This window comes from Anser cygnoides, chromosome 15 (genome assembly GCF_040182565.1).
Source record: "Anser cygnoides isolate HZ-2024a breed goose chromosome 15, Taihu_goose_T2T_genome, whole genome shotgun sequence".
Lineage (NCBI taxonomy): Eukaryota > Metazoa > Chordata > Aves > Anseriformes > Anatidae > Anser > Anser cygnoides.
In genome coordinates, this window is record NC_089887.1 from 9,990,351 (window position 1) to 10,017,924 (window position 27,574).

Genomic DNA, 27,574 nt, shown 5'->3' on the forward strand with positions numbered 1-27,574 from the left:
ATAGTGGATGTGTGCTATGGAACAATTGAGATACCTAGAGATTCTTCTGATACTCTTCCACAGTTTAGCTGGTATTTGTTCAGAGGACAACATGATAAAATGTCTCGACCCTTCCAATATATCTACCCTTCCAGTGTGCATTACTTTTAAAGTAGTGTTCTTCCCTGTATGGACTGGTTTCATGTTTAATAACATTATATAGATGGAAGAAATCTAAATAAAATCTGACATAACTATTAAAAAGCTTTGTAGCTGTGTATGCTATGGGGAGCAGATGGTGATACTGTGGTATAAATAGAGTAAATAGTGAATGCCACTTGATAATAAACTTCAAGATGAGTTGCCACTTCATTGATAAGATGCTACTTCAAGATATTTCTGAGCACTCTTTTGTAGAGTAAGAAATGCTTCTATAACAAAACACTTAAGGCCTTTTTTAGATGTTCTACTAGTCCTGCTGTATCCTTAACTCCCTTCTGTCTAGAATACTTATCTAAGGAAAAGATTGTTTTTTTTCTTGGTTAATTGCCACTAACAATGTTGCATTTATTTTCCCCAAGCATTTGTGCAGCTTGTCTTCAAGCAATTACAAGCCTGACAGAAGCAGCCTGACAATGCTGGTTGTACTTAGAGGGAGAATTGTTTGAAGTGCAGATTGCGTCAGATTGCGTACTTGAAGATCTCCTAAATTTAAGCTCAAGCATTAGGATAGGATTCTCAATTGAGAACAGAAGGTTGTTGCCAACACACTTGGGATAAAGAGATGGTTATGCAGTGAGACCTAGCACCTTATTGGATTGCAGGTAAGTAATTTACCTGAAGAGTAAGATAAACATCTAAGGTGTGAAGGAAATTCAGAAAAAAAGCAATGAAGTTACACAGGAACAAATCACATGATAGGTGTGTAACTTGGAAGCTGTGTAAGCAGGAATTTCTTAGATATTTTATTTTTTAAAGTGCAGAGATGAGAATGCGAGGGTGGAATAGGACAGCTATGTGCAAATTTCCAGGATGCTCTCACCAAGTTAGTATAAAATAATCATAAATGGATTGGGAGAAAGACATAACATTTTCAGGAAGTTTTCGTAAGCTTATTACCATTATATTGAAGGATTCATATACTGCAGGACTTGGAGGAGATCCTGGACTTCGTTCAAAGCATTGGTAACGTCTCTAAAAAAGAATAGCAAGATAGCAAATATGGAAGATCCTTACTCTCATTAAGGTAGTTTGCTGCCTGAAAAGTTGAGTGAGGTGTCCTTGTACCACAGAACTTTCTACTCTTACGAGTTGTGTAGTACGGACAAAGTATAAAAGCAGCTGGTTTGTGCTTCTGGTCCTTATATTTTGTGTTATCAGGGACTGTTTAGTCCTTAAACAAATAATAGCAATTCTAGAGTGCTTGTCTTGCTCATTAGGACCCAGGTGTTGAAATGAGGACCCTTTGGAAATAAACTCTAATCCTTTGAGCTGGACAGTCCTCAAGCACAAGCCTTCAAAAAAACTTCCTTTAAAATATATTTGTACCAGGCAGGGTTTTGGAGTGACTCTAACCAAACCTTGTATGCTTCTTCAGGAGGCTGTAGAACTGCCTTTGCTAGCTCAAAAGCAATGCAATTTGTGAACTGTGATCTTGTACCAGAAGTAAGTTCATAGTAATTCAGTAAGAAAGAAGGTGACAAATAGGAGCTGTTACAGACACTGAGCTGATGCTTGTTCATTTCACCGAATTTCACCTTGAACTTCGGAACATGTATTAACTGCTGTATACTACCCCAACTACCCCAGTTAGTTTATGGCACATCCAGTAATGCTGTGCTGATTTCCTCCATCCTTGCTCAGTGACACCAGGGTATAGGATATGTTAAAGCCTCAGGCATTACAGTATCTCAGAGCAGTGCTTTGGGAGCTGTGCACTCGTAAGTCAAGCTGTGGGTCCAAAAGTGTCAAGTCAGCCTCTTAGTTATTGGATTCAAAAGCTGTAGAAAGGGGATTTTGCCAGAACACCTATTTTGCATGATGAAATCTGCTGGTAAAATAAATATCAGTGTGGATGGAATGAGGTAATTGCCTCATGAGAACTTTAGGATTAGCTACAGTCATCTCTGCTGATTTTGAGCTTTCTTAAACTACTCTACAGTTTACCTGAAGTAGAACTTTTGGTAGAAGCCCACAGAACAACTTGATAGTCCTTAGGTTGTTTGCTGGTATTCTGAACTCAGTTTCTTCAAATTCTTCTCTAATAAAAATATATGCGTGACAAAATATTTTCTGATAACTGCTTGCTGGTGGGTTTAACTTTGAGTCTCTATTCATTCTCAGCTGAAACTGTGATTCTTACCCACTGTAAAAAGTCTGAAATCGCCTGCTTTTTGCGGTAGTTAAACTCTGGCTATTCATTAGCTGCCTCTGAAGCAGTCGAAGTTGTCACTTTCATTTCAGAGCCAGGAACAAGGTCTCTGGGGCTATGATTCTACATCTTGCGTAGAATGAGTTCAAACTCCTTATTTTCCATCACACTGAAATCTATTACCTCAGTGTTTTAGTTCTAAGTGGCATGATTTGAGATCAAGCTGAACAGAGTATTGGGAAAACTGCTCTCCTTCACCATCTGCTTAGTTGCAAGTGAAAGGCAAGTGAAAGCATGCTCTTATGCCTGTGTAGGAGGGTGAAGTGTGACAGAGACTGAATCACACAGGAACTTATGATCACCAGCTGCAAAGATGAAGACATGCCCAAGTACCTTTTGCAGCCCTGCATTTCAGCCTGCAGTCAAATGGGACTTAATGCTGGTCTCTGGAAAAAAAAAAGTAAAATATTTTTGGGGGATGTATTCCTAAAAGCACTTGTTAATTCATTAAGTGTCTTGGACAACAAGACAGTAACCTGTTGTCACCAGGGTACAATCAGGCAGAGTCTGGATGATGTAGTCACTTTCCTATGTGTTGCTGATTTTGAACTGTCATTTCTTGGTTGGGCTGCAGGGTTATGTTAGAGCTTTCTGTTGAGTTAAATTATTTGGGATAGAGATGGGGAGGGAAACTCATCTTCCACACAACTTGTTCAGACAATGTAAAACTGCTGCTGTTAGGCATTAGTTGCCCAAAAACTTGTTCAGTACAAACTTTGATAATACAAACTTTGCTTTCACTGCAGGCTGGCCTCCTGCAGCAGGATGCTTGGGCTAATAATAGGAAAGATGCACCTGATTGCATCTCATCCCCTCATGTAGACTCTGCTCCCTGAGTCTGCTCAGAGCCCTGCAGCATGAGGAATATCTGTAAAACACCACTCCAGGGAAACCAGGCAGTGCTGAATTTCCTTGCTGGTGCTAAGCCACTCTGGCTTGGCAGCATTTTTATCCAGGACCTGAAGATGGATGGTCAGCAGTGCCAGGATTTTGCTGTCAGGCTGAATCAGAATGGTCCTGATAGTAACTCAAAAAAAAAAAAAAAAGTCTTGCTGGAATGATATTTAGGTATGTCAAGACCTTTATCTTCCCTATGCATGGCTAGGAATGGTCTTCTGCTCTGGGCTGTAGTGAGGTTTCAGTGTCATGTAGGAGAGTCACAAGATTGGCTATTGCTTTTTTTTTTCCCTGTGGGGTCCCACTGGAGAATTTTTTTTGCAGAGAGAAAATACTAACTTTTTAGTAGCATCATTACTCCTTTTGTAAAGTATAGCTGCACAATAACTGCATCCCACTAGTCCATACCCACTTCAATAAGGAAAAAACACATGTTTAGTGTAACACAGCAGCTTAGTTTATTTGGAAATATGTTTAACTTTGCTGAAGAGATTCAGTAGGCCTAGGGGAAGGTGCAAGAGCCATTTGCTGGTAGAATAGGTCATCAGTACAAAGAGCACTGCTTACTACCGAAAAGTGTCAAATCCACCTCAAACTTCCTTCTATCTCTGCTGCCTTGCCTTTTTTGGCTGGTTGAACAGCCCCCACTTCCTCCAGAAGAGATTTCAGGTGCCTCAGTCAACCACACTCACTCTTTGCAGACAGTAACAGACAGCTGAGAATTGGCTCCGAAATGATGGCAGATGGTCAGCGTAGCCCCCTGAACATCCTTGTCGGAGATTTTCTGCTGATTTAAAATATGAGGGGGTGCATACTGTACTGTGTTCATAGGGTCACAGAAGCTACAGACACCGTCCTTACAAACCCTGTTTCAGTCTGAATTTTCTTTTTGTTCAAAATACAGAGTTTAATTTGTTTAGTTACAGCTGTTGAAGTAAACCATTAGGGCTTTGTGTTCTGGGTGGACAACGCTGTAAGCTACTGTTGACTGCAGTTGACAATCAGACCTCAGTCTTTAAAAAAAATAAACACTTTATTGCTAAGCAGCATCACTAACTCCACTTCCAAAGGAATCACTAAGTGCACTGCAGACAAGTAAAAACAGAACTAAGGCATTTGCTAATTAAAAACAAAATAAATGCACATGAAGAAAACCTTTCAGCCAAGCTTCTGGAAATAAAGATCACTCTCATTAATACTGCTGTAGATCAAGTCCCTCTGGGGCACTGGCTAGCAATGCTAACTGCCTATGAATATTCCTTCTATATTTGCTGTGCTTCCTCTTCATTGTAACTAGAGGGGATCTATGTAGCCTAGTCATGAGTCCTGAGTCCTAGAGAAGTTTAGCTTAATTTTTAATACAAACCTCCATTCCACTGATCTTATTTTCCTTCCCAAGGGACTGTAGGCAGCTGTGGCACACAGGAATTAGCCCAGACATCAGCACACTTAACACTATAATGTGCCTAAGTCACCTCTGCTCTTCCAACAACTGAGTAAGTCCTTCAGGCTCCTTCACTTACTGGCATTTGCAGTGTTTGGTTGTTACAGTTGACCCTCCACAGGCTTTAAGCTGGCTGCTTCACTACAAGTTGCTTTTCTTAACTTCCCTTTGCATTTTGTTAATGATACCAAACACCTGTACCTTAAAGAAAGACATCAGGAATTATCAGTATCTTATTTAGGCACCAGCAAATTTAAGAGGCTGTTGAATTCTCCCGAAGTCAGTGGGCATTCCTTTCCCTCCTGTGTATTTTCTCTTAAAGGCTAGGCAGTCCCCCCTCACAATTCTCCTAATGTATGCAGGTGCTATACAGAGTCCAGCCCATACCAGAGTAGATGTTAACAACTACAGAGCTTAATATGATGTATATCCATAAGGATGTCTAACTATATATGACTATTCAGCCTCGGATATGTTTTCTTTCTGCATCTTTGTTCAAAGTATTTCAGGTGCTTCATGTCTTAGTGGAAATCTTTGTATTTTTTTCCTTCTTGATCCTTAAACCTTAAGGAAATTGTGGTGACAAATCACTTGTCTCATGTGAGTCTGCAGTACTGAAACATGATTCTGGAAATGCAGATGTTCTTCATTAAACGAGTCCAATACTAGGGATGTGTTTATTTGTACAAGAATAGTCCGATTTACTTTATAGTGTCTATCTCCTTGAACCTTAGTAAGGTATTTTCTAAGAATATCGGTGCCTGTCCTTTTTGGGTAGCTCTGCTGATAATGCTAATCTCCTTTCCTGTAACTGTGGTTCCTTTGTATACAAGTGCACATTTCGCTTAGCTGGCTTTGCAAAATGGAAGTTCCTCTTCAAAACCTGTTTATTTTAGGAATTTTTTGCTATTTGTTTGTTACTTCTAAGCCTGAGATTGTTTTCACTTTTCACATTAGATCACGTACGTTTATTTTACTATTTATACCTATCACAATACATTTATATGGAATACTGTCACACATACCAGCTACTGACAGCTAATGTAAAGATATTAGATTCCACAAAATTTAATCTGCATAGAGACCAGAAATGCATTAAATGGTGAAACGCAGGTAAGTCTGATTTCCTTTAATTTTAAACCCATTTTGTGTAGAGTGTGGTACACCTGCCACAGATACCTACTTCTCTATTTGTCTTGTGGTCAATTTGTCTTGGGTAGCTCATGTCTTCCAGTGCTCAATAGCTTACATTTCTCATGGTCATTAGAGATGTGGTTAACAGTTGTTTTTAAGCACTATTAGTTAAATTTTGTTTGTGTCCATGTCTTTAACTCTTCTCCCAGTAACCTACCACTGGTAGGTGAACTCATAGTGCATGTAACTTTTAATAGTGAACAAAACTTGGAGTGATTACCCCTCTGACTCCATGTGAGGTGGAGATCTGTGAGATAAATATGATAGAGCTTTGGACTAATCATTCGTTTGCAGATTATTGTATCTGTGCCTGCTAGAACTTTACCAGATACTTATTTTCCTTGGTGCAAGCAATGTTAGACTTGAGTAATTCAGAAATCATATGGTATGTAAAACCTGTATCTACTTGTAGTGTCCTTGTCACTGATAGTCAGTGTTTTGGAAGTGAAGTGGAACTCAACAGCAAAGTATTTAAACATCCCACTAGCTTGATAAATATTTTGTATGCAACATCAGTTATCCTAGAATTGCTTCAGCTATCAGTTGCACTACATAGAGCATTAGTATTTGTGGCTTTCATTTTGAAAAGTAGCCAAAATAGAATATTCCAGCAAATGTTTGAGTGCTGTTTGTTGGGGGGAAGTGTAAAAAAAATTCTTGAAGTGATGACCTATTAAAATTGCTTTTTTTAACACATTACTTGATGAAATACATCCTCTTTCACTTTTACCACTGGGATATTTTTGTTAACTCTATTACAGATCTTTTCTGGTCACTGGACAGCCACTATATGGATTTCTTTTGTTTTTTTAGGCATGCGTGTTGAGTGATCCATGCAACAGTGAAGAACCTGCCATTGTACATTCTATGTATTACTGTTGTACCACAGTTGCTCTTGATTCAGTTTAGCAGGATGCTGTTAATCCCTTCACCCTACAGTTTCTTTCAATGAAAACACTTGAAAAGACGACAAACATGGTAGAGAGCCCAGAGCTACATGATGCTGCACTGTGTTGCTCCACAGCAATCTTTAATAATAGCCAATCCTGCCTTAGCAATGGTGGGCTTGCTTGGAGGAGGTTCTGCCTTCTTTTCTGCTGGGCTGCCTGCAGTGTTCAAAAAGAGGATACCATTAAAACCAAGAGTTGGTCAAGCTATTTCTTTGTACTTCTGGATTAAAGGACATAACCCCCTCCTCCCCCTGCCCCCTCCCTGAACCTTTTTATTTCAATTATACATATATCAGTTTGGTAGAAACCAAGCTGCTCTGTGGATTCAAACTGCTCAAGATGACTTATCCCTTCAGGGTTTAAAGAATCCAGACATTTAAGGGTAAGCTTGTTCAATTCAGGTGCCCCTCTTCACAGCCACAGGGTCAGATAACAGATCCCTCTGCAGAAAGTCACTTACTGTGTTGAAACCCACCTACTACAGAGCTGAAGAACAAGAATATTGCTAAAGCTTATTCTCTCAGACATGGATGTCCAAATCAGGACAACAATAGAAAGGCAGATTTATATATTTAAAACAAAAAGCAATTTTGAAGTGGCCAAAGGTGATTTGAATTCAGTGTTAAGGGGTAATTGGGCACATAAATTCTAAGTGTCTGTAGCTTAGTGGCTTCTTTTGGCAGTGGTTGGCCCAGCATGGCCTTTGAAAATGCCCTTCTTTCATCCACTTCTCTGGAGTTTTTCCTGTTGCTGTTGTTTTTCTTAATATTTGGAAACTCACTGGTAGGAGACTGTGTTGCTTTGTCTAAGGGTTTTAACTTGGTCCGTAGGAATTCAGCCATCTCCTTGTCTTCCTCTTTTTCTCTGATGGGGGGAAAAAAGAATCTGTTACAGAAATAACGTTTTCTCTGCAAATGGGACAGTAAAAGATACTGATTTAACACTTCAGTGAAAAAGACTGTCAAGAGTTTTAAAGAAAAGCATCAGGCTTTACTGCACACGTGAATACATTAGTGTCAATTTATACCTGCATAGTGCACAGCTACACATTTTCAGTAGCCTACGATTAGGCTTCTGTATTGTCTGGCTGCTGCTGAAGTTGTTGCAATTTGCATACTGAACTAGCAATTGAGAGCTCTGGATTACATTAGTAGCTCAGGCTTTTGTCAGCTGCTGCCTTTGGCCAGCCTCTCTGATCAAGTGCTAGACTCTGGCAAACGCTCTTCTCTCCTGTCCTTTACCTGTTTAGAATTTAAACATGTTGGAACAGATACTGTCATTTAGGATAAATGGTTTGATGGAGCCTTGAAACATTACTGTTGAAAAAAGATGGAAACTAATAGACAAAACCCTATTTCCACAGTGTTGGGATTCAGTGCAACAGCTGGAAATCAGCTGTCTAGGAAACCACAGGTTTCTCATTATGCAACTCTGAGCTAAAATATTGAGATTCTGAACTTATACGTTAGGTTAGGTAGACCTGTAGCAATTGCATTCTCATCTTTCCAGACAACGGCACAGAAAGAATAGTGATAATAAATGACTAAAGTATTCATTTTTATTTAAAAAAATAACAGATTGTATATGTCTACAAATATGCCCCTTGCAGAATTCTATTTCACATCTACTACTTGTGCCAAGAAGATTCTCTGGCAGCAGCAGAAATCCTTCCCTTTGTAATAGTAAATGCCCAGTCACCCTCTGGGAAAGAGAGACCAAATCCTTCTGCCATCATTAGATGATGACTGAGCTATTTATGGGATAAAGAGCAACAGAAGTGCAGTAATCTAGTTTTATTTGTTTCTGTGGAACCAGGTAGAGGCTTGTAACTTGTCTTTAAAGGGCTAATTCTCTCCCATTAATGTAAATGTTGGCAGTCGTTCCAGCGTAGAATTAAGACTCATGAAATGTTGGGCATAAATTTGGTTGCTTTTAGTTCTTACCGTAATCTCTCTACCTCTGCATCATCTACAAGAAAATCTCTTTTTTGTACCAGTCTATGGATCTTCTGAATCAGTTCATCTTCTCTTTGTTTCTCCATCTTTGTTTTTTCTTTTTCTGGTCAAAAACAGGAGGGAAAAAAAAAAAAAGACTTCAGATTCCAGGGAGCTGGACAGGAGAAACTGCAGATGTCTAAGAATGATCTGCTGATGGAAGTCAGTGGTTCTGCAGACCTGAGTCACCAAAATCCAAAAAATTCTGGCTGCTTAATCTTTTCTCTCTTCTACTTGTTTTCTGCTGTCTAATCAGTTTAATGGTCTGTAGATTTTCTGAGGGGGTCGTCAAGACTATTTTTTAATATTAAATTACTCTGCAAGACCTTTGCTTTTCTAACTTTTTAAAAGCATTTTGGTATTTAAAAAAGTTCAATCATTAAAATCCACAGTACAAAATCCCCTTGACTCTACAGAAAATGAGACCATGCCAAAAGAAACCATTTCTTTCTATTTTAAAACAGCTCTGGCTGTTGGCTGCAACAGTTTTTCAAGCCTGTTAAGGCAGGTGAGCTGCAAATCCTGAAGTAATAGCATCAATTAATTGTATAATGTGGAAAAATAAAGGTGTTTTTGTGCTTCAAAAGTCTGAGTAATTAATATGTCCTTGTTAATTAGACAGTCTGTAGTGACTAGGTTGTCTGTAAAGAATGATTTTTGTGACACGCAAGATGGGACTGTCACAAGCTAAAATCATCATAAATGCTAGGGATTACACAGCTGTAGTTCAAGGTTATAAAGCCACGTGTAGTTAAGACAGACATCTTCAAACCTAGTAAGCAGGGCAGAGATGAGAAAGCCAGAGGCAAATCTCAGCCCATGTTTCTTCAGTAAGTTTAAAATTTTGGTTAGTCGCGAAGACACTTTGCATTAAATCAAGGATTTTGGTTTTGAGGATTAGAACTGCATTTAGAGAACCATAAAATTAATATCAGAATTTTGAGAAGGGCAAGCTCCTACAGTCTGGTGCATCTGAGTAGCATTTGTTGTGTCTGCTGGTTGAACTTATAAGTTCAATAATTTGAAACAGCTAAATAAATCAGACATTTGAAAATGATTGTTTATTACAGATTAATTCTGGATCATGGGTTTCATACTTCCTACTGGGAATTTCTGCAGTAAATCCACTCTTTAGTAATTGAGATAAAGGCACCTTTAATGTAATATTGGAGACATTAGAATTCTGTAAGTCTCTGTCTAGAAGTCGTATTCCTTGAGAATTTCAGATTATGGTCTGCTAGTTGCAGAGTAAATGATGCATAATATATCATCAGGCTGCTTTGCTTTGTCAGAAGTATTTTCTGTGTTTTATAAACAATGCAGGAATGTGGTTATTGACTTCTACGAAGATATTAAGACTTCTGCATTTAACCTATGGAAAGAGTTCATGGTTGTGAGTAATGAATGCTGAATCTGCAGCGGGGAATACTTCAAAACACTTAGCTTTGCTTTGCCTCTTAAGCTTATGAAACATGGGATCTTCTCTGCCTGCTACTGATAGTAGGAGCTAACTTCTGCTTTTTTTATCCTCTTCCTGGATCTCCCATCCCATTCTTCAGGAAACTGACTACCAAATGATAAATGTATGCACATTAAATTGTGGCATAGTACTGTAGATGCTGCGTTCTAAAAGCCTGATCCCATGATGACTGCAATCCACTGAAACCAAAGAGTAGGGATCTGTTCATCAGCTGGAGAATTCTGCTCTGGATGTTATGAATGAACCCATTTCCGTAAAGTGTTTTTCTATGTTAGGCACGTACTACGTAACCACTTAGTTCTGTGTGAATGCCAGCAATGCCTTTGTTAAGGTAAAAGTAGTCTTACTGTGTCTGCCAAAAGGTGGTGCTGCTGGAACTGCGCATACTTAAATTCTTTAGTTTTGCTGAGATTTGCGAAGTGCTAAGGAGAAACTGCTGTCTGATCTCTGCTTAAGAATTGGACTAGAAAATAGTTTTGAAAAGGTTATAAAACCAAACTGATTAACCCTAGCTGTGAGACAAATGTAAACTTCTCTATTTCATGAGTGACCTGCTCTCTCCTTTCTGGGGAGAAAGGTTTTTAAAGTTGCACAACAAAATAGGGGAGGAAAAATAAGGATAACCAAAGGAGCGTCAAAATCTGTCCTTAGTAGCTGGGCTTTAGCAACTTATTTGTGAAAGGTGCTAGAGCCAGATAATAACATGTAATGTAGATAGCTTACTGAGTTACTGAGTGTTTTGCAGGATCTGTTTCTAATTTTTCTTGAATGGAGTAGGGCTGTTTTGAATGATCTAAAACAGCAAAGCTCTAGTAAAGCAAAATTCCTCATTGATTTCAGCTGGAGTTTGGATTTAAGAATCGCAAACCTGCACACAACTGTCTCTCCTTAGAGCAGTGAATTTGTAGCAAATTAAAGGCAAAATGCAAAGCACACCTTTTATCTCTTGCTTTTTGTGGAAGGCTTTCTTCTGAAAGGTGGCTGTAACTGCAGCTGTGACAATGAATTGGTGTATCTAGGAAAAAACAATCTCATTCACCATGATGGTTTTAAATCCTTCTCCATTCTCCCTTTTATCTCAGGTATCTCAGCATTCTGTCTTTTTTACTTGACAATCTCTCTGTGCCAGTTGGCTCCCTTGATATTCACAAGGGGGTGTAAGAGGGAGGGAATATGCACCTTGTCTGAGTGATAGTTGCAGGTTTGCTCTCAAGGGAGCAGTGGAGTATAGCATGAAAAGAAATTCAGAGAGTGGGAGATTAAAGAGGGGAAGGAAGTAAAATGGGAATAAAAAATAAGGACTGGAGGGAATATATGAAGACAGGAGACATGAAACTCAACCTTGGGGGGAGGTTTCTGATTGTGTTAATAGCAGAGGTATGCTTCTGACACCAGCCACACCCCTGCATCACCCAAGCAGTACTCTAAAACTGAGCTGGAAACAGCCCTTACCTGGGATTGCTACCAAACTCTGCAGCTCCTTCTTAAGATTCATAATGTCTTTGCACAGCTGGATGTCATCCATCCTGCAGAAACAGAAAAGGCATGGTCAGAGGCATGCAAACTCCATCCTGCATTGATGGAATCACAGATCTCATCTGAGTATGTGGTGCTGTCCCTTGCCTGGGACCTATACATCAGCTTGAAATGCAGGGTTTTAACCTTGGGCTTCTGATGCTATTCATTCACCAGTCCTAACAGTTGGCAAAAGCTGTACCATTGTGTATATACTTAATAGTTGTAGAAGACAGGTATGCCATACTGCCCATACTGCAGCAACAGCTTTCACTGGGAAAGAGCAATGGTGAGAATACCAGGGAGCCCAGGAAGGGTGGCAGAAGTTGATCCATTATTTGGCACGGCCAAGACAAGTTTACCTTGCACTACCAACTTCCTTTGTGACCTTACTAATGATTTAGCCTTGACACAAAATCTGGAAGCTGTCATTAATTAGGCATGTAACTATTCCAAGATCTTGTGCCTTGGGTGAATGTCTTCCATGGCTGATATAAGTATCTCAAACCTTTGGTGGGTGCAGAAAACCCATTAATGCTAAGACATAGAAGATAATTAAATAAATCTGTAACATTAGCAGAAACTGATGCACACCTTCAATTCTTATTGAAACTGCTACCTGTCCTGGGAGCTGCAGTACTCAAATATTCCCCTGTAAGTTTGCAAATTTCAGTGTTAACTTTCTGGCAAATGTATTCTAGTGCCTCTGTCATACTGACAGCCATGGCTCAGGCGTTGGCTCTGAAGGCTGCATCACAGGCTTCCATTTTGAAACCACCCCATAAAGAGCACAAAACCCAGCCTAAGTGATTAATTTTACATTCTTCAACTCAGCTGTCACCAATGCTGTCCTTGTCCATGGATCTGTTAGTCCTTGTTGCGTAATCCTGTGCCTGAATTGGTTGTTTAAGCACCCAAAGGTAACTAGTGCTGTCAGAGCCTGGGTTGTCACAGTGATGTTTCAGGATAGGAAACCCGAGAGATTAAGCATGTGTGTGAGAGTGAGCAAGAGTACAAAGGATAATGCAGTCAAATTATAGAATTAAGTGAAGAGTGGAAACGTAGGTGTTTCTGGCACAAATAAGACTTTAATCACAATCCAAGAGCTTTTATTCTCCCTGCCGCCTCTGCATGCAACGCGGGTCTCTGCAGGGAGCTGTCCCTCAGCTGCCTTGCTCATGTTACTAAAGCATGTTGATCCTTTCATTATTTGCTGTTTTGGTTAACTCCATCTTGCCTGTTCTCCTACATCCTTTGTGCTATGACAGCCATTCCTGCTATCTTTTTACTTCTTTCTTCCCCAAATGTGATAGTGAAATACCTCTCATAATATTCTTCACTGTTAACCTCTTCTCCTTGTTTAGGAACTGCTGTCACCCCAGCGGAGGGTCTGCTCTCCTGCTGTACATCTGGCTTTCGAGGGGATGGTCAGCAGGCCGGCCTCAGGGCTCCCCCAGGCTGGCTGCTGTCTGTTCAGCACACCTGCAGGCAGAGACCTTCACACGGTGACTTTCTGACTTGGCCTCCCCATGTTATTTACGCTGATCACAAGCAAAGCTCTTTTTACTCTTGAGACCCATCATGTTAAATGGTACTAAAGTTACTTTTATCAATTAACGATCTTAAGCACCATTCCCGCAGGAAAATCGATATTCAAAATGTGCTGGGATGTGAGCAAGCTCCAAAGCTCTTTATCCATTCAACGTTCATGCAGTTTGGGTGTTATCTTAATATAAGGAGTGTTAATATGTTTGAGGAAAATCACCATGGTTAACAGAAAGAAGACAGTTTCTTGGCAGAACTGTTCACTATTGTACTACTGTATTCAAATGGTATCTAGGGGGCAGACCCTCAACTAGTGAAGAGAGCAGTGAGTTTCTACAACAGGAGATCTCCATGAGGTATGAAGAGAGGGCATTCTTTCTTCTGTGTGAGGTAGATTGGGCTTCATCCTGGGGCGATCTGAAAGATACCAACTAAAATACTTCACTTTAAATCTTCAGGAATTTAAATTATCATTGGCGGTATGTTCCAAGTGAGCAAGATCACCTATATCTGCTAATCCCTACAGCCCCTATGCTCAATATTACACTGGGGGGAAGGTACTGTGCTTTTTCCCCAGCTACAGGTGCAATTGCCCCTATTTTTTTTATTTTTTTTTTACCTGACTGCAGAGCATATAGCTTGCACTCTCCATATCTATTCTTTACATTTCTTTTTCCTGACACCCAAACTTTGTTCCTGCTTCTAACCCCCAGGAGAGAAGTGAAGATGTGGCCAAGCACTTAAAGGCTCTAACAGCTCTGTGACAATCTGAATTCCAAAATTCATGCACCAGGTGCCCACTCTAGAGTCTGCGCTCTGCAGGCCAGTGTGTTATGATGACGAGCAAAGATTAAACTGGCCATCTGTAGCAATCCCTTAGGCACATGGAACATCTTTCCTCCCATCTGTGTCAAACAGCCTTTGCTTCTCATCCAATCCACGGTGCTGACTGGGGGCAGGGGTGAAGATATGGTTAAATGAGTAAAGGAGGGCTCTGGGATATATTCATAGAAACCATGCGAAAGCTTCATCCATCTGACTTAGTGAAAGCAGGAGGTATAGTTGCTTATAACTATAAAAAAATAAATCACCTATCTGCTAGCAATTAATACTGAACACAGGGCAACATTTGCTGTCCTGGGCAAGGGTCACCTCATTGCTCTCAAGGAAGAGAGAAAAGAAGAAGAACTGGAAAAGAAAGCCCTTGGAAGGCCATTTAATCTAAAGCATTACAATGAACCTCCCTCTCTTTCCTCCCATGTTCTCTGGTTCTTGGATGTGAGCAGTTACAGAAAGCTTAAGAGAAGTTACTGCTTCTTCTGGGGGGAAAAAAAAGGCAAATTCCAGTGGATTTTTCATTTGAAAAATGGATAATCATCAAGACTGACAGCATATTTGTAGTACTGTCAGACCTCTTAAGGAAGTAAAAAAGATGTTTTGGGAATAAGAGAACAGGAATATGCACAGTAGAGAAAATAAAACTCCTTGTACAGGGAAGCTGGAGAAATATGGTGAGACTAATTCTGTAGCACTTTCTGTCCCATGTTCTAAGTCAAATCTGTCAGACTGTAGGAGGGAAAGCAACACAGACTATTGTCCATCTTATTTAAGAGCACTGTTATGCTCCCTGTGCACCTGCAGCACAATCTTGTTCTTCTGTGCTGGATGCAATAGGATCCCTATAGATAGAGCATGGCACAGGGTACTGAAATAATATCCTCCAGGCCTGTTTAAGCAATCTGCAAAGCTGCTCAAGACATATGCATAAAATTTGCAATATAAACACAACATCTGCTGAACTCTCAGTCCTCTGGAATAGACAACACATCCTTTCCAGTCCCTGCAAAACCGTTTCTGATGTTGTAGAAAAACCATCAGTAAACCAAACAGCAGTTACAATATGTCAGTTCCCCCCAAAGCTAAGCTTTATTAGTCTGCCCAGCAATCCGAAACACATGAGTTATGAGGATGATAAAACATTTCTCTTATTAAGAGCCCAAATCCATTCCTGGAGTCATTGCAATAGTATTGGAGTAGGGCTGAATTCTCAGTGTGTTTCCATGTATTCCTGATACACCATCTGATTTTCTCCTTTTCTGATTCTTGATGGCTTACTGCAAGGAACCTTCTGTATGCTGGGCGATATCACAGAAGCACGCATTATTCTTTTTTCCTCTTGTTTTTTCTAGCTGTATTATCAAAACCTAAAAGCAGACTCTCTGTTTGCCCAAAAAAAGATAAAATACTCATAATGAATAAACAGCGCGAGCAAAAGATTCTCTAAACATGTCACAAAATGACAGGAGAATAAGTGGGTCGGAAGAGCCTGCAATAATCGGGCACGGTGACTCAGCCCTGATGCATGTTTCTTTGGTTCAGTTACCAGGCGCAGAGCGCTCCGAGCGCTGTCATTGCCGCAGGAGCCCCAGGTGAGGTGACAGCGTGAGTCACCTCTGCTGGGCACCATCTGGGCCGAGAGGGAGCAGGGCAAGGAAACAGAAAGAGGAGACCTCCCGTTCAGCTGCGCCCTGGCAGGTCTCAAAGGCTGGGGAAGATAACAGCAGGCAGGGAGGGATTAAAAAGAAACGTTCTGTACTGGACATGGAAGGAGCGTTTTGTTTTGTTTTGTTTCAATAGAAATTATTCCAGGACAGCTAAATTATTCTCTTTTTTCCAGCTGGGGAAGAAAACCTGACTCCTGAGTATAAAACTCAGGTACCATCTACAGCCATGCCTTCTTCAAGAAGAAAAGCAAAAATGATAGTAAAAAGCAATAGGAAAACCACTGAATGCTCACCATAATGGTCAGCCAGAAAGAAAAAGAGGTGGCCAACCAGTCTGTCAAATGCTTAAAATTTGTAAGAGCTATTAATAACAGCTGCAAAATCATCAAATATATTTTCCATTGATTTTAGGAGAAGCAGAGCAGTTCAGCTTGTCTAGAGAGCTGCTACCTTTGCTGAATGACTTTTGAAGATAGAAAAAGATCTGTGCTCCCTCTGGCATGGACTGGGGAGTAGAGGGTGCGATTATGTTTTCTGTTATTGCATTAAAGTGCTTGAAGATTAAAAAAAAAAGAATGTAGAATGGATTTTGTTGATTTCTTTCCCTCTCTTTCAAGAGGGTTTGCAGGCACTTAGGTTATTTTTAGTTCTGTTTTAATGTATCCCCATCCCAGAAAGAAAATGCTTATAATTGTTAGAGTTCTTGAAGACTTTGATAGTGCACGCCCAAGAGATGGCCCAAGAATCAGCTGTCATGCCAAATCACAAGTTGACATGAGTACATGTATCTGGAGAAGGTCTTCTTTTAGGGATGTGACGGTTATGTCCTCGGTGGTGTCACCAGTGAACGCGCTGAACACCAGCCAAGCACAGCCAGAAGCGATGGAGGAATCTGGCTGACTGAAGTAAAGAGCTGTGCAGAAATAGAAGAGATTTGCTACAGACAGAGATGGCAAAGTGTAGTCAAGCTGCAGATTTGTTAAAGTGAGGACTGAGGTGTCAGGGAGGATGCCTACGGAGACTGCAGGTATTTAAGGCCTTCATGAAGCTGTGGGGAAACAGAAAAGGTGAAAGTATTCTGGCAATAGATGGAAACAAGAAGTTTAAGTATGTCCCTCTTCTATGTTTGACTTCATTTTGTCCCTGTCAACTTATCTTAGTTTCTTAAAGCTCCTAATTATAAAGCTGTGAAATCACAGGCGACATTTAATGAATATAGCACACGTTTTCTGAGTCATTATGGTACGTGTTTATCACCTTGTTATTTAGCTCAGCACCTGGTGCTGCTCACGCTGGAAGACACAGAGCTGGCAATTAAGATAACAGATTGCTGACCAGCCTGTTTGGCAGGTCAGGCTGCAAATCAAAATCCTATGATTAACTATTAAAGTAAGTGAGTCTATCTTTTCTAGTTAAAAACACTCTCCAATGGATAGAAGCACTGGACTGCCACGTTGTAAAGTTACATTGTAATTCAGCTGTCTTTTCATTCAACTGAAGATGGCAGGACTTGAAAATTTGAGTCCCTGGAGGTCACATTTAAGGCATATTTCAGAGAAATTCAGAACACTGTCTAAAGAAGCTGTCAGTATTTCATTCTTACTGACATTGTTAAATTCTCTAGAGCTTGGCCACCTCCTCTGCCAGTTATGAAGTTTTACTGTCAGCTTCAATAGTAACAAGAGAAGGAGCTTTCCTGGAAATGCCGCACTGTAGAAGGAAATATTTCTCTCTGTGACAAAAATTGTCTTATCTAATTTATCTAAAAATATAAAATAGAGTTGTTGGATTTAAATCCAGAAGTATCTAAGCCCCATCACAGTAGCATACAGAAGATTGAACATTAAAAGCACAGGGCCAACTTTTATGTATGCAGTTCATTTAAACTGGTCTGGTAATTTTATTTTTTGTTATTAGGCAGTAGAAGTAGGAACCTCTAGTTTTGGCCATGTATCGTTTTTAGCAGAATCAGTGATAACTTTTCTTCTTACTTTGCCTCCATATTTGACCTTTTCTTATTTTTAAAACCAGAAGAGCAACTATACTGTACCAAAGCTGAAAAGAATATAAAAGTATCTGGTATAAAATTAAACACTGGCAGCCAGTCTATCTCAGGAGTTTCCAATTCACTGCTGAATCACAGCTGATCTGTACTCTCCTATTTATAGCAGAAGACAAGTGAGAGAGACCACAGAGAGATCACACACCAAGAGTTGTATGTTATTACAGAGCATCTTCACTAAGAGGAAGATCAACTGTGCAAAAGGGTGGGCCACAATATTGTTGTGAGTACTGTATATGCATGATATGTTAAGCATACCTTATCTATCACTCTTATCTATCTAACACTATCTATCAATGGAGATCACTCCATTCTCCAATCATACAAACCATACCACAGGTAGCTGAGAACTGAGAAGTCAAACACAGTTTGCTATGAAGTTACATTTGGAAATACAGTGTTAAATTACTGACCTAAGAATGACTAATTCAAAAGATTAAAGATGGCCAGGGCTGCTTCCTCTTCTATTAACAGCAATTGGTGACAAACACAACATCTATTCAGTGTAGAAAATGTTATTTAAAGAAAAGTTTCTATTAAATAATTGTTTTCCTAGCTGCCCAATAGAGATAGTAACGAGAATTCCTCCTTTGCATTTTTTCCTAAGATGCAAATATCTTAACTAACAGGTACCAAGCCTACAATTCATTAAATACTTTGCTAATTATGTTTATCATTATACAACAATACAAAAATATATTTATTTTCTGAGCATTTTAGCATAGTATTTTCACTGCCACACAGTTGAAATTGTAATGTCATATTTTCCTCTGCAATAGCTTGCGATCAAACAGGGCAAAGGAGATGGGTCTGCAGAGAGATCAGCGTGAACAAAGGGATTTTTCTTGCCTCTCTGAGAGCTAACTTGTATTTACACTTCCATCTTAAAGTACACAATCTGGAACTTCGCAATTCTGTCCTGAAGGTGTGCTCCTGAGGCTTCCAGGCTCCCTTCTGTAGAGCTGGGGACTCTCATTACAGCTGGACTTTTCAGGAGTTCCCAGTCCTACAGTGGACACGCTGACCTCCTTGGGGCTTCCAAGTCCACGGCAGTCCCCTAGAAATCCTGTCCCTAATTTCAGAAGCCTTAGGCTCTCGGTGTCTGGCAGCTTCCATTACGGGCACCTGGTTGGGCCACTTCCCAGCTTAGTTTCCTTGTTACTCCCTCAAAGAGGCTGGGTATTTACAGGTGAAACACCACTGCAATGTGCTTGGGATGGGAAAGGTGAATGGAAAATAGAGTCACAGCCACGAATTAAGCCTATCTTGCAGAACAGTGTGTACCACACCAGGCTATGCCAATGGGACAGCCATATAAATGGTATCCCTCATAAAGCTGGGCTTGGTATTTTCCTTTATGGGATTAGCCCACAGCCTGACACGTATATTTATTGAAAAATACGCATCATCACACAATTGCTTCCTTCTCTCTAGGATCCCAGCGTGCACTGTATGTTCATGGAGCAAGACAGAATATGAAAAGAAAAAAAAAAAACAACAGGAAGGAATTCATAGCAAGTTATATTGCATAGCTAAGATTATAATGCTGTGAAGGACAGATTTATTACTCCTTTCCATGAAAAGAGATTTTATCAGAAAACACAGACAACAGCTACAACTCTATTCATGACAAAAAAAAATCTGGTTTTGTTGGTGGTGTTTCTTTGCACTGTAGTAACAGCTAGATACCAACATCAGAGAAAAGTACTTGGTGTTATACATAGAAGTACTCTTAAGAGAATTCCATGCTTAACCTTAGAGGAGAGAAAACAGAAAATACACAGAACAAAGAAAAAGTAGCAGGGAAAGAATCAAAACTAGCCAAAAAAGCAAAAGGCGGAACATCTGCTTAGCAATATATAACCAGCAAGTGATTACCACTACCCACCCCTTTGACATTTGGTGCATGTTTTTACACCTCTCCCTCCTTCTCACACTCACCCCGTGTGATGCTCATTGTGTGTCACCTTTGCCACATGTGGCATTAAGCCACTGAAAATTAACAGTTGTTGCTACATTCATGAGTCACTAGAAACAAAGTATTTGGTTGAAAAATTAATTAAAATTTAAAATGAACTTCATTCATACAAAGGCAACAATCACTGCAGCCTTTTCTCACTTCAGAACGGAGATATTCTGCTTACGCAGGCTCCTTTGCACGGTAGTACTTTTCAAATTTAGCCAGTAAGGAGAGAGAGACTGTTTCATGTTCCCACTTTGTGTGAGTTTAAGATATTTACTGCACCCATTCTAAATTAAAACATGGGCTTTCTAATTTGTTTTACTGAAGGTAAACATAACCAAATGAATTAACCTCTCATTTCTGCAGTTCTTGTATAGCTTCACTTTACAGTGACTGCATAAAGCCAGGCAATCAGCAGACATACCTTCAGAGAATCACAGAATCACAGAATGGTTTGGGTTGGAAGGGCCCTAAAGCCCATCCAGTTCCAATCGTCCTGCCATGGGCAGGGACACCTCCTACTACATCAGGGTGCCCAGGGCCTTGTCCAACCTGGCCTTGAACACCTCCAGGGATGGGGCATCCGCAGCTTCTCTGGGCAGCCATTTCCATTGCCTCACCACCCTCTGAGTGAAGAATTTCCTCCTAACATCTAATCTAGATCTCCCCTCTTTTAGTTTAAAAACATTCCCCCTTGTCCTATCAATATTTGCCCACGTAAAAAGTCATTCTCGATCTTTTATATAAGCTCCCTTTAAGTACTGAAAGGCTGCAATGATGTCCACATGGAGCCTTCTCTACTTCAGGCTGAACATCACCAGCTCTCTGTCTTTCTTCACAGTAGAGGTGCTCAAGCCCTCTGATCAACTTCATGGCCTCCTCTGGACCTGCTCTAAGAGCTCCACATCCTTCTTGTGCTGGGGGCCCCAGGCGTGGACGCAGGGCTCCAGGTGAGGCCTCACGAGGGCAGAGCAGACGGGGACAATCCCTTCCCTGTCCTGCTGGTCACACCTCTGTTGATGCAGCCCAGGGCGCAGTTGGCCTTCTGGGCTGCAGCCACACACTGCTGGTTCATGTCGAGCTTTGCACCCCCTAGAACCCCCAAGTCCTTCTCCGCAGTACAACAAACCTTGCTGTACTTTAAAATACCAATAAGCTGTCAATAATACAAAAGACATAAAGGTAAGAATCCTATCTGACCTCTGTTGTGTGTTACTATCCTTAAAAAGAACTTTCGCTATTATTTTTTCTCCATGATGAATTTACCCTAAATTTAAAATTCCACCATTATGTCCAATAAATATAATATAGACTAACAACCATTACTTACTATCCCACCTGTACTACTACTGGCAGGTACATCAATGTCACAGCAGCAAAAGAGAGATTTCTTGTTTTTTTTTTGTGAAGTAGGAAAAGGATAAAGATTAAAAAGGCAAAGTAAGCCTAATTGGAAGAAAAAACAAACAAAAAACACCAAGGATTAATTATTTATGCTGGCCTGCTAATGAAGCCGTGGGGCTGCTATCAGGAGTTTATTACCAGGGCAATGTCAAGTTGCAGCAAACGTATCTACATAAAAGGTAATTGTTCCTGAGATTATAAGTAAGCAAACATAATAGTGCAAAATGGTCTGAAAAACAGAATGGATCTATGGAGAATTTGGATGATGTAGATGTTATGAGCACTCTGAAGATGAGGGAGTCATCTAATAGTGTGTATAGAGAGCGTACAAAGACAATGACCAATTTTAATTCTAAGTCATTGTAGAGGTAAATCTGGCTTTTTCAGTGTTAGTTTAGCACTGTAATAACCACAGAGACATTAAGCAAACATTGTGTGTATTATATTGGTAATATTTTTACCAATAAAACAAGGTTAATGAGGTAAGTAAAACTATTTTCAATAATCACCTAGAGCAAACTAACAGGGCTTACCATTTAATATCCTGTATGCTCTGTACATTAAAAAATTGCCATTCAGTATTGCTCACGTGGCAGAAATAACCACTCCCAAGATAGCTATCACAGGCAGAAGCAGCTTCTACAGTTTTAGTTCAAGGTCATCCAATATAGCTGGCTTCAAGTTTTGCTCTCCATCTGGAAGGCCAGCAGTATCAGGCACTGGCAGATTTCCCAAGGAGCATGTTTCATGATGACAGGGAATGCTATTTTATAAGAACTCAGTGCCTTTTCTGTTCACAGCCATAGGCAGTAACTGTGGATGATAAAATCTCACCTATGCTATTAATATTTTCTGGGTCAGAATATGCTAATATATTTTTAAATGCATGAATTCTGCACAACAAATGATTCTGAACTTCATTTTTTTATCTGTTCCTGTATCACATAGTAGTCTGAGGTCTTGCTGCCTGTCCATCCATCAGCTGAATGGAGCCAACACATGCATTATCTATTTTTACAATCATGTCTTTCAGCGTGGTAGATTTCCATGCTCTGCAGTGATATGAATCCTAACTGCTTCTGAAGCCACACACAAGTATCCATAGCAGTAACACATTAAATGCGCAAGGTGGATTGCACATTAAATGCGCAAGCTGCATGAGCAGCTCCCTTGGCTTCTGGGTTTGTTATCTCACCAGAAGAGAAAAGGGGAAAAAAAAAGAAAGTAGAACAGGAGAATTTCAAAGGCAGACAGTGTGCATGTTCTGAAGTGGTATGTTTGCTTTCCTTAGCAGCAAAGACAGATTGGAAATTTACAGTTTGACCCAAAACTCGTATTACAGAGAACATTTTAGGAAATGCGCTGAGAGAAGCATGAGAAGAGAATGAGAGGGAATGCCACCTAACTATAAATGGATGATTTTATGTACATATTGTCTCCTTCATATCAATATGGGCTGAGTCCTCAGCTTTTCTGAAAATAAACCCAGAAGAGCTGGAGATAGTAAATGATGGCTTTAAGCTGTGTTTTCATCTCCTGGGCATGTTGGAGGTGGTCACAACAGTTCCCAGCATAATTCAAAGAAATTTCACAATATCAGTAGATATTGTGCATAGATATTTGTCTCAGCTAAAATATGACTGTATAATGTAAATTGGGGCATTATCTACTCGAGGAAAGCTTGCTTTTATAATCTGAAAATTTGCTCCAAATAAACTTCAGGTAATTATCCATAGCAAGAAGGTATTCAGCTGGAAATAATGTGGACATCTTGGATATGAAGAGTACATAGATATGAAGTAGCTGTCTTCAGCTGCCCTCCTTTTTTTTCAAATAATAAAACAATACCAGGGACCAAGCAAAGAACAGGCTGACAAAGGCTAGTATCTTACTTGCAGTTTGCACCAAGCTCTGAGAAACATCATGACCCATTAAGCGATTGTTTCAGCTGATTTTGCTTCCTGTATTTCTTTGTATTATTAAAAAGAAAAACACAAATAATCAGAAAGCTGGCCTCTTTTGTACACACTACCAAGATGAAATATTCCTCTGTGGTATAAAGCATGTAATCTGTTTAATTGATAGAAGAGTTCAGCTACTTCCATTGCCTTTCAAATCACAACTTTTTAGGGTTCAGGTTTCAGGCTAAGAACATAATCACTGCACCATCACACGTTGAATTTTATTGAACTTCGCTCAGCAAATTAAAACCCCACATTTTGCAATATTTTTGTCAATAAAAAGGCATCACACATTTCAGAGTTTGATAAAGGCACACTGTTTAAATGTATTTTGGTCTTCAAGTGCTTTAATTTCTATTACTGAGACTTGTCTCACATTATGTTTAGCACACTAGCAAGGTTTTTCTACTTCTATCTGGAAGGCAGACACATAAGAGTAGAAAGAAGTCTAAAAGCAGTACAAAAGAGAGAACAACCACGTGTATTGAAACTGTATTTGTGGTCTTCACTTAAAAATTGCTGCTATTTCATTTTAAGACAGGAGAAATCATCTCTTTCCACTGTTCTCAATGAGTTACATGTGCTTTGGGAAGTTTTTCTTTAGCACAGTGATAGGCAGACCACGGAAGTATCTATATTTGTCTTTGAGAAAACAGCAAATTTTTGGTCTGACACTGCAAACTCATAAATATTGCTCTGTGGAGCTGTGGCCTTTACGTGATTTGTGGGCCTGGTACAGGTAAAACTGCAACACCTTAAGGATGTCTTCTGAATTTTAAGATAATGTTGATGGATATAAGTCTATACCTGAATTATCCACTGGTCAGGGAAGATGCAATTTCTGGAAGCTGTCAGTAGTAGTCATAGTCATTGGAGGCGGTCACTGGAAAAACAGTTTTTTGAGAGCCTTAGCTGGCAGCCCACAGCCCTCTGTGCCACACAGCCCAAGACATGGTAAAAGATGTGCAGGTAGCTTATGAGGAAGGAAAAAAAAATCCTCAGAACTATTGGAAGAGGAAGGTGGGTACCAGATGATCAGTCTGTGCACGATCCCTACAGGCTAGGCAGCCATTTTGTGTTGTGTGGTTGAGCTCCCACCAATTGGGCAGCCATTTTGTGTTGTGTGGTTGAGCTCCCACAGACTGGGCAGCCATTTTGTCTCATAGAAAGACAGGGTGTTCGTTTGGCTTGTGAGAGCCAGTAGGCAGGTAGTATTGCCTCCTGTGGCTTCACAGTGGAAGGACTCCCTCTAAACTTGGAAAATAAAAGGGTGTCTCTTATTAAAAGAATTTTTGATGCCCTTTCCGTTCTTTAACCTGAATCGTGAACCTGCAGGTAGAGGTCTCTTGTGACTGATTTCAATATCATGAGAGTGACTGCTGCTGACTTGGTACCCAAATCTCTTTCTAAAGATGGAAACCTTCTTCCTGAAGAGACAAATCTTTCGGTGGCCCAGAGCAAAGATTGTAAGTAATTTTCATTTCCAGTAGAGCATAAAGTAACTTGCTTATTCAGTGCTACCATTGCAAAAAGGGGGGAAATTCATTTAAAAAAAAACTGATATTTTATCTCAATACTTGATCACAGAACTGTATATGAAATTTGTTCAAATATAATTGAAAGTTTCTTCACTTTAATTTGAGAAAACTGAAAATCTGGGTCTGTTGAATTACTGATATGTTTGATAGACATAGGCTAACAGATCAGATACTGAATAGAGCCTGCTTAGATTTATATCAGAAAAAAGACAAACATATAGTGTTATATGACTTTGGAACACTACTGAGTATCACCATTTAAGTCTGATACTATTAAATCCATCATTTATTTCTAAGCTTAATCCCACTGCCTGATTCTCCTCCTCTGATACTTTAGGTCTTGCTTTGACTTAATAATGATGATTAAGCATCTGTCTTTTATTTCTTCACCATCCCACTCTTTCTTTCACCCCTACAGAGTGACCCTTCTAAAGCTTTTAAGAGGAACCATTCAGTAAAGATTTCTAGCTACTGAAGTGTTACCAACTGTGAGTACTGTAATGTAATATTTGTGTAGTGATGGAAGAACAACATACTTAATTTTATCCTTCTTGTTGTCCTACGGGCTCCATTAGTCATTGGTGTTACTTCGATCAGTGAGGGAAGGTAATATGTACCACACAATATTAACACCAACTAAAACAAGGCCTCAGTGCCTTAACTTACAAAGCAAGCAGTTATCTGTATGTCTTGCTAAATATTCCCTCGCTGGAGTTCACGTTGCTTTGAAGAGAAAAAGAGCTTTGAAAACTTGAGAGACATAATACATAGATCACAGCTGAGAAACTGCCTTAAAGAATATTATATTATATTGATGATCTTGCCTAGCAGCAGGAAAATTTAGCTGGTTCATGCACAGAAGACTGAGAAAATGCAAATTGACTCCAGGCCTGCTGAGCATCCACACCCTGCTAGGTTTTGTTTGTTTGTTTTTGTACTGTCTGCTATGCTAACCTGGTGCATTTCTCTTCCAAATGCCCTTATTTTATGGCTACTGCATTTGTTTGGGCAAAATGTTGACATAACTGTTAGAACATAGCAAGTCTTGTTGCAAACCTGTTTCAAACATCAGTGAAGGTGAGTTTTATTATTGCACCTTGGTCTGCTTTGTGCATCTTCTTCAAGGTAAACAGTAATTTCAGTTAGCAGCCAGAGCAAGTTCCTCGCATAGATTAAATCTCCATGGCTCTGACAGGGGAAAAGCTTGCTCTGATTTCTGTCAACAACAGGTCTGGCTTGGGTGTTCTGTTTCCTTATTCTTAAGTGTGAACATTGTTAAAATACAGTGTCTGTATAGTGAAGAAAGAACTGTGGTGGTTGCTGGTGTGTTTAAGTAAAGCTGACAGGCTGCATGTCTCCGACAGCAGAGAGCCACAGCCACCATTAGGGCTGGTGATACACTCAGAGCATAAAACCTCTAGCTTATTCCTTTTTTTTCTTCTCCTTTAAATAACAGCTACAATATACTTTTTCTTAGCTTTAGGATCTAGCTACATGTGAATGCAAAAAATAAGTAATACAGAGAGACAGTGAGAAGAATGAACCATTATTTTCTAAAAAGCAGCTAGAGATGTAATCTGTGCCTGAATGTGTAACTGATACGGAATTAGTGCATCGTATTGTTCATGCTTTTGTAAGAACTAAATAACACCCAATTTAAATGAAGAGAATTTCTATTCTGTTGCTAACAGCATGAGGGAAAAAACAGCAGGAATACAAACATACCACACATTGTCTCTGTTACTATATGTATGTCTTATTCTTTTGTCATAATAGAACAAAAGGCTAAAGTGGGCATACGAACTAAAGCGATCTGGTTCTCATTAATGCTATCTTCAATTCAATGGCCTGGGCATAGGTGTAGCAGTACTAGTTGGCAGCCACATGTTCAAAGCCAAGTGAGTTTTAAACCTTTCAGACACAGCACAGTTTCATGTAGTTGGTTTTATAGGTTATTCATTGGAGAATCTAATCCTGTCAGGAGAAACCAATTACTAAAATTCATGACTTACATACAGACTTCTGGTCTTGGTATACTGGCAATCCACTACTTCAGGAAATAACTGAAAAGCAGTAAATAGGGCCACATATAAAGTCTTCTACAGTACGTCTAGGAGTGAGAGTTTATGTAATTTGCCTAGTTAAACAGGTACAAAACTTGGATCACTGAGGTAACTGTGATTTGTGCTGTTAATCTCAGCGGGAGGTTAATGTATTCAGGTTAGTATATGTTTTTAAAAGTCAAATACAGCTGAGCCCCTGTCATTGTAAACTACTCAGAATGAAAGGCGGTAAAGAACAGCTGCTGCTACACTAGTTTGGCATCACTAGCAATGTCCTTCCCATTCACCTTTACTGTCAGGAATAAAATGTAAAAACATTTAAAAAATGAGACAAAAGTCAAGTAGATAATTTTTGGACTCCTAAAGGGTATTAAAGGAAGCATGTTCTAATTCTGGAGGTCTTTGTGTGAGAGGGACTGCTTTTTGTTTCACATATAGTGCAGCCAATATGAAGAACTTGCTTATTGTAAATGGGCTTAGAAAGATAGGAAGCATACAGGGGGCTTTAAAAATCATGATCAGTGTAGTCTTGGGTTGCAAGCAGAGTGCCAGAGCAGACAGAGATGTATCTCACCATCTTAGTGGTGTTAACAAACTGAATTTTACTGCCTCAACAATTAATGAGCAGAGCCAGGACACTGTGCCACAGA

General features: G+C 39.8%; 2 protein-coding genes across 3 annotated transcripts in view; one reads left to right on the forward strand and one right to left on the reverse strand.

Annotated features, from left to right (window-relative positions):
* Positions 1–5,895: 5,895 nt before the first annotated feature.
* The window catches only part of BMERB1 (bMERB domain containing 1), a 63,652-nt gene continuing 41,973 nt past the window's right edge, over positions 5,896–27,574 (reverse strand). For both annotated transcript variants that reach the window (XM_066977528.1, XM_048067139.2), the window contains exons 3-6: positions 11,822–11,895; positions 8,839–8,953; positions 7,677–7,759; positions 5,896–7,051 (exon numbers count right to left, since the gene is read on the reverse strand). In XM_066977528.1, the coding sequence (XP_066833629.1) occupies positions 6,939–7,051; positions 7,677–7,759; positions 8,839–8,953; positions 11,822–11,895 (385 nt within the window). In that variant the 3' untranslated portion in view covers positions 5,896–6,938. The remainder of the gene's footprint in view (positions 7,052–7,676; positions 7,760–8,838; positions 8,954–11,821; positions 11,896–27,574) is intronic.
* Positions 24,521–27,574, forward strand: part of PDXDC1 (pyridoxal dependent decarboxylase domain containing 1) — a 75,789-nt gene continuing 72,735 nt past the window's right edge. The window contains exons 1-3 of the mRNA XM_013176919.3: positions 24,521–24,658; positions 24,736–24,789; positions 25,280–25,349. The gene's annotated coding sequence lies outside the window, so the exon portion shown is untranslated. The remainder of the gene's footprint in view (positions 24,659–24,735; positions 24,790–25,279; positions 25,350–27,574) is intronic.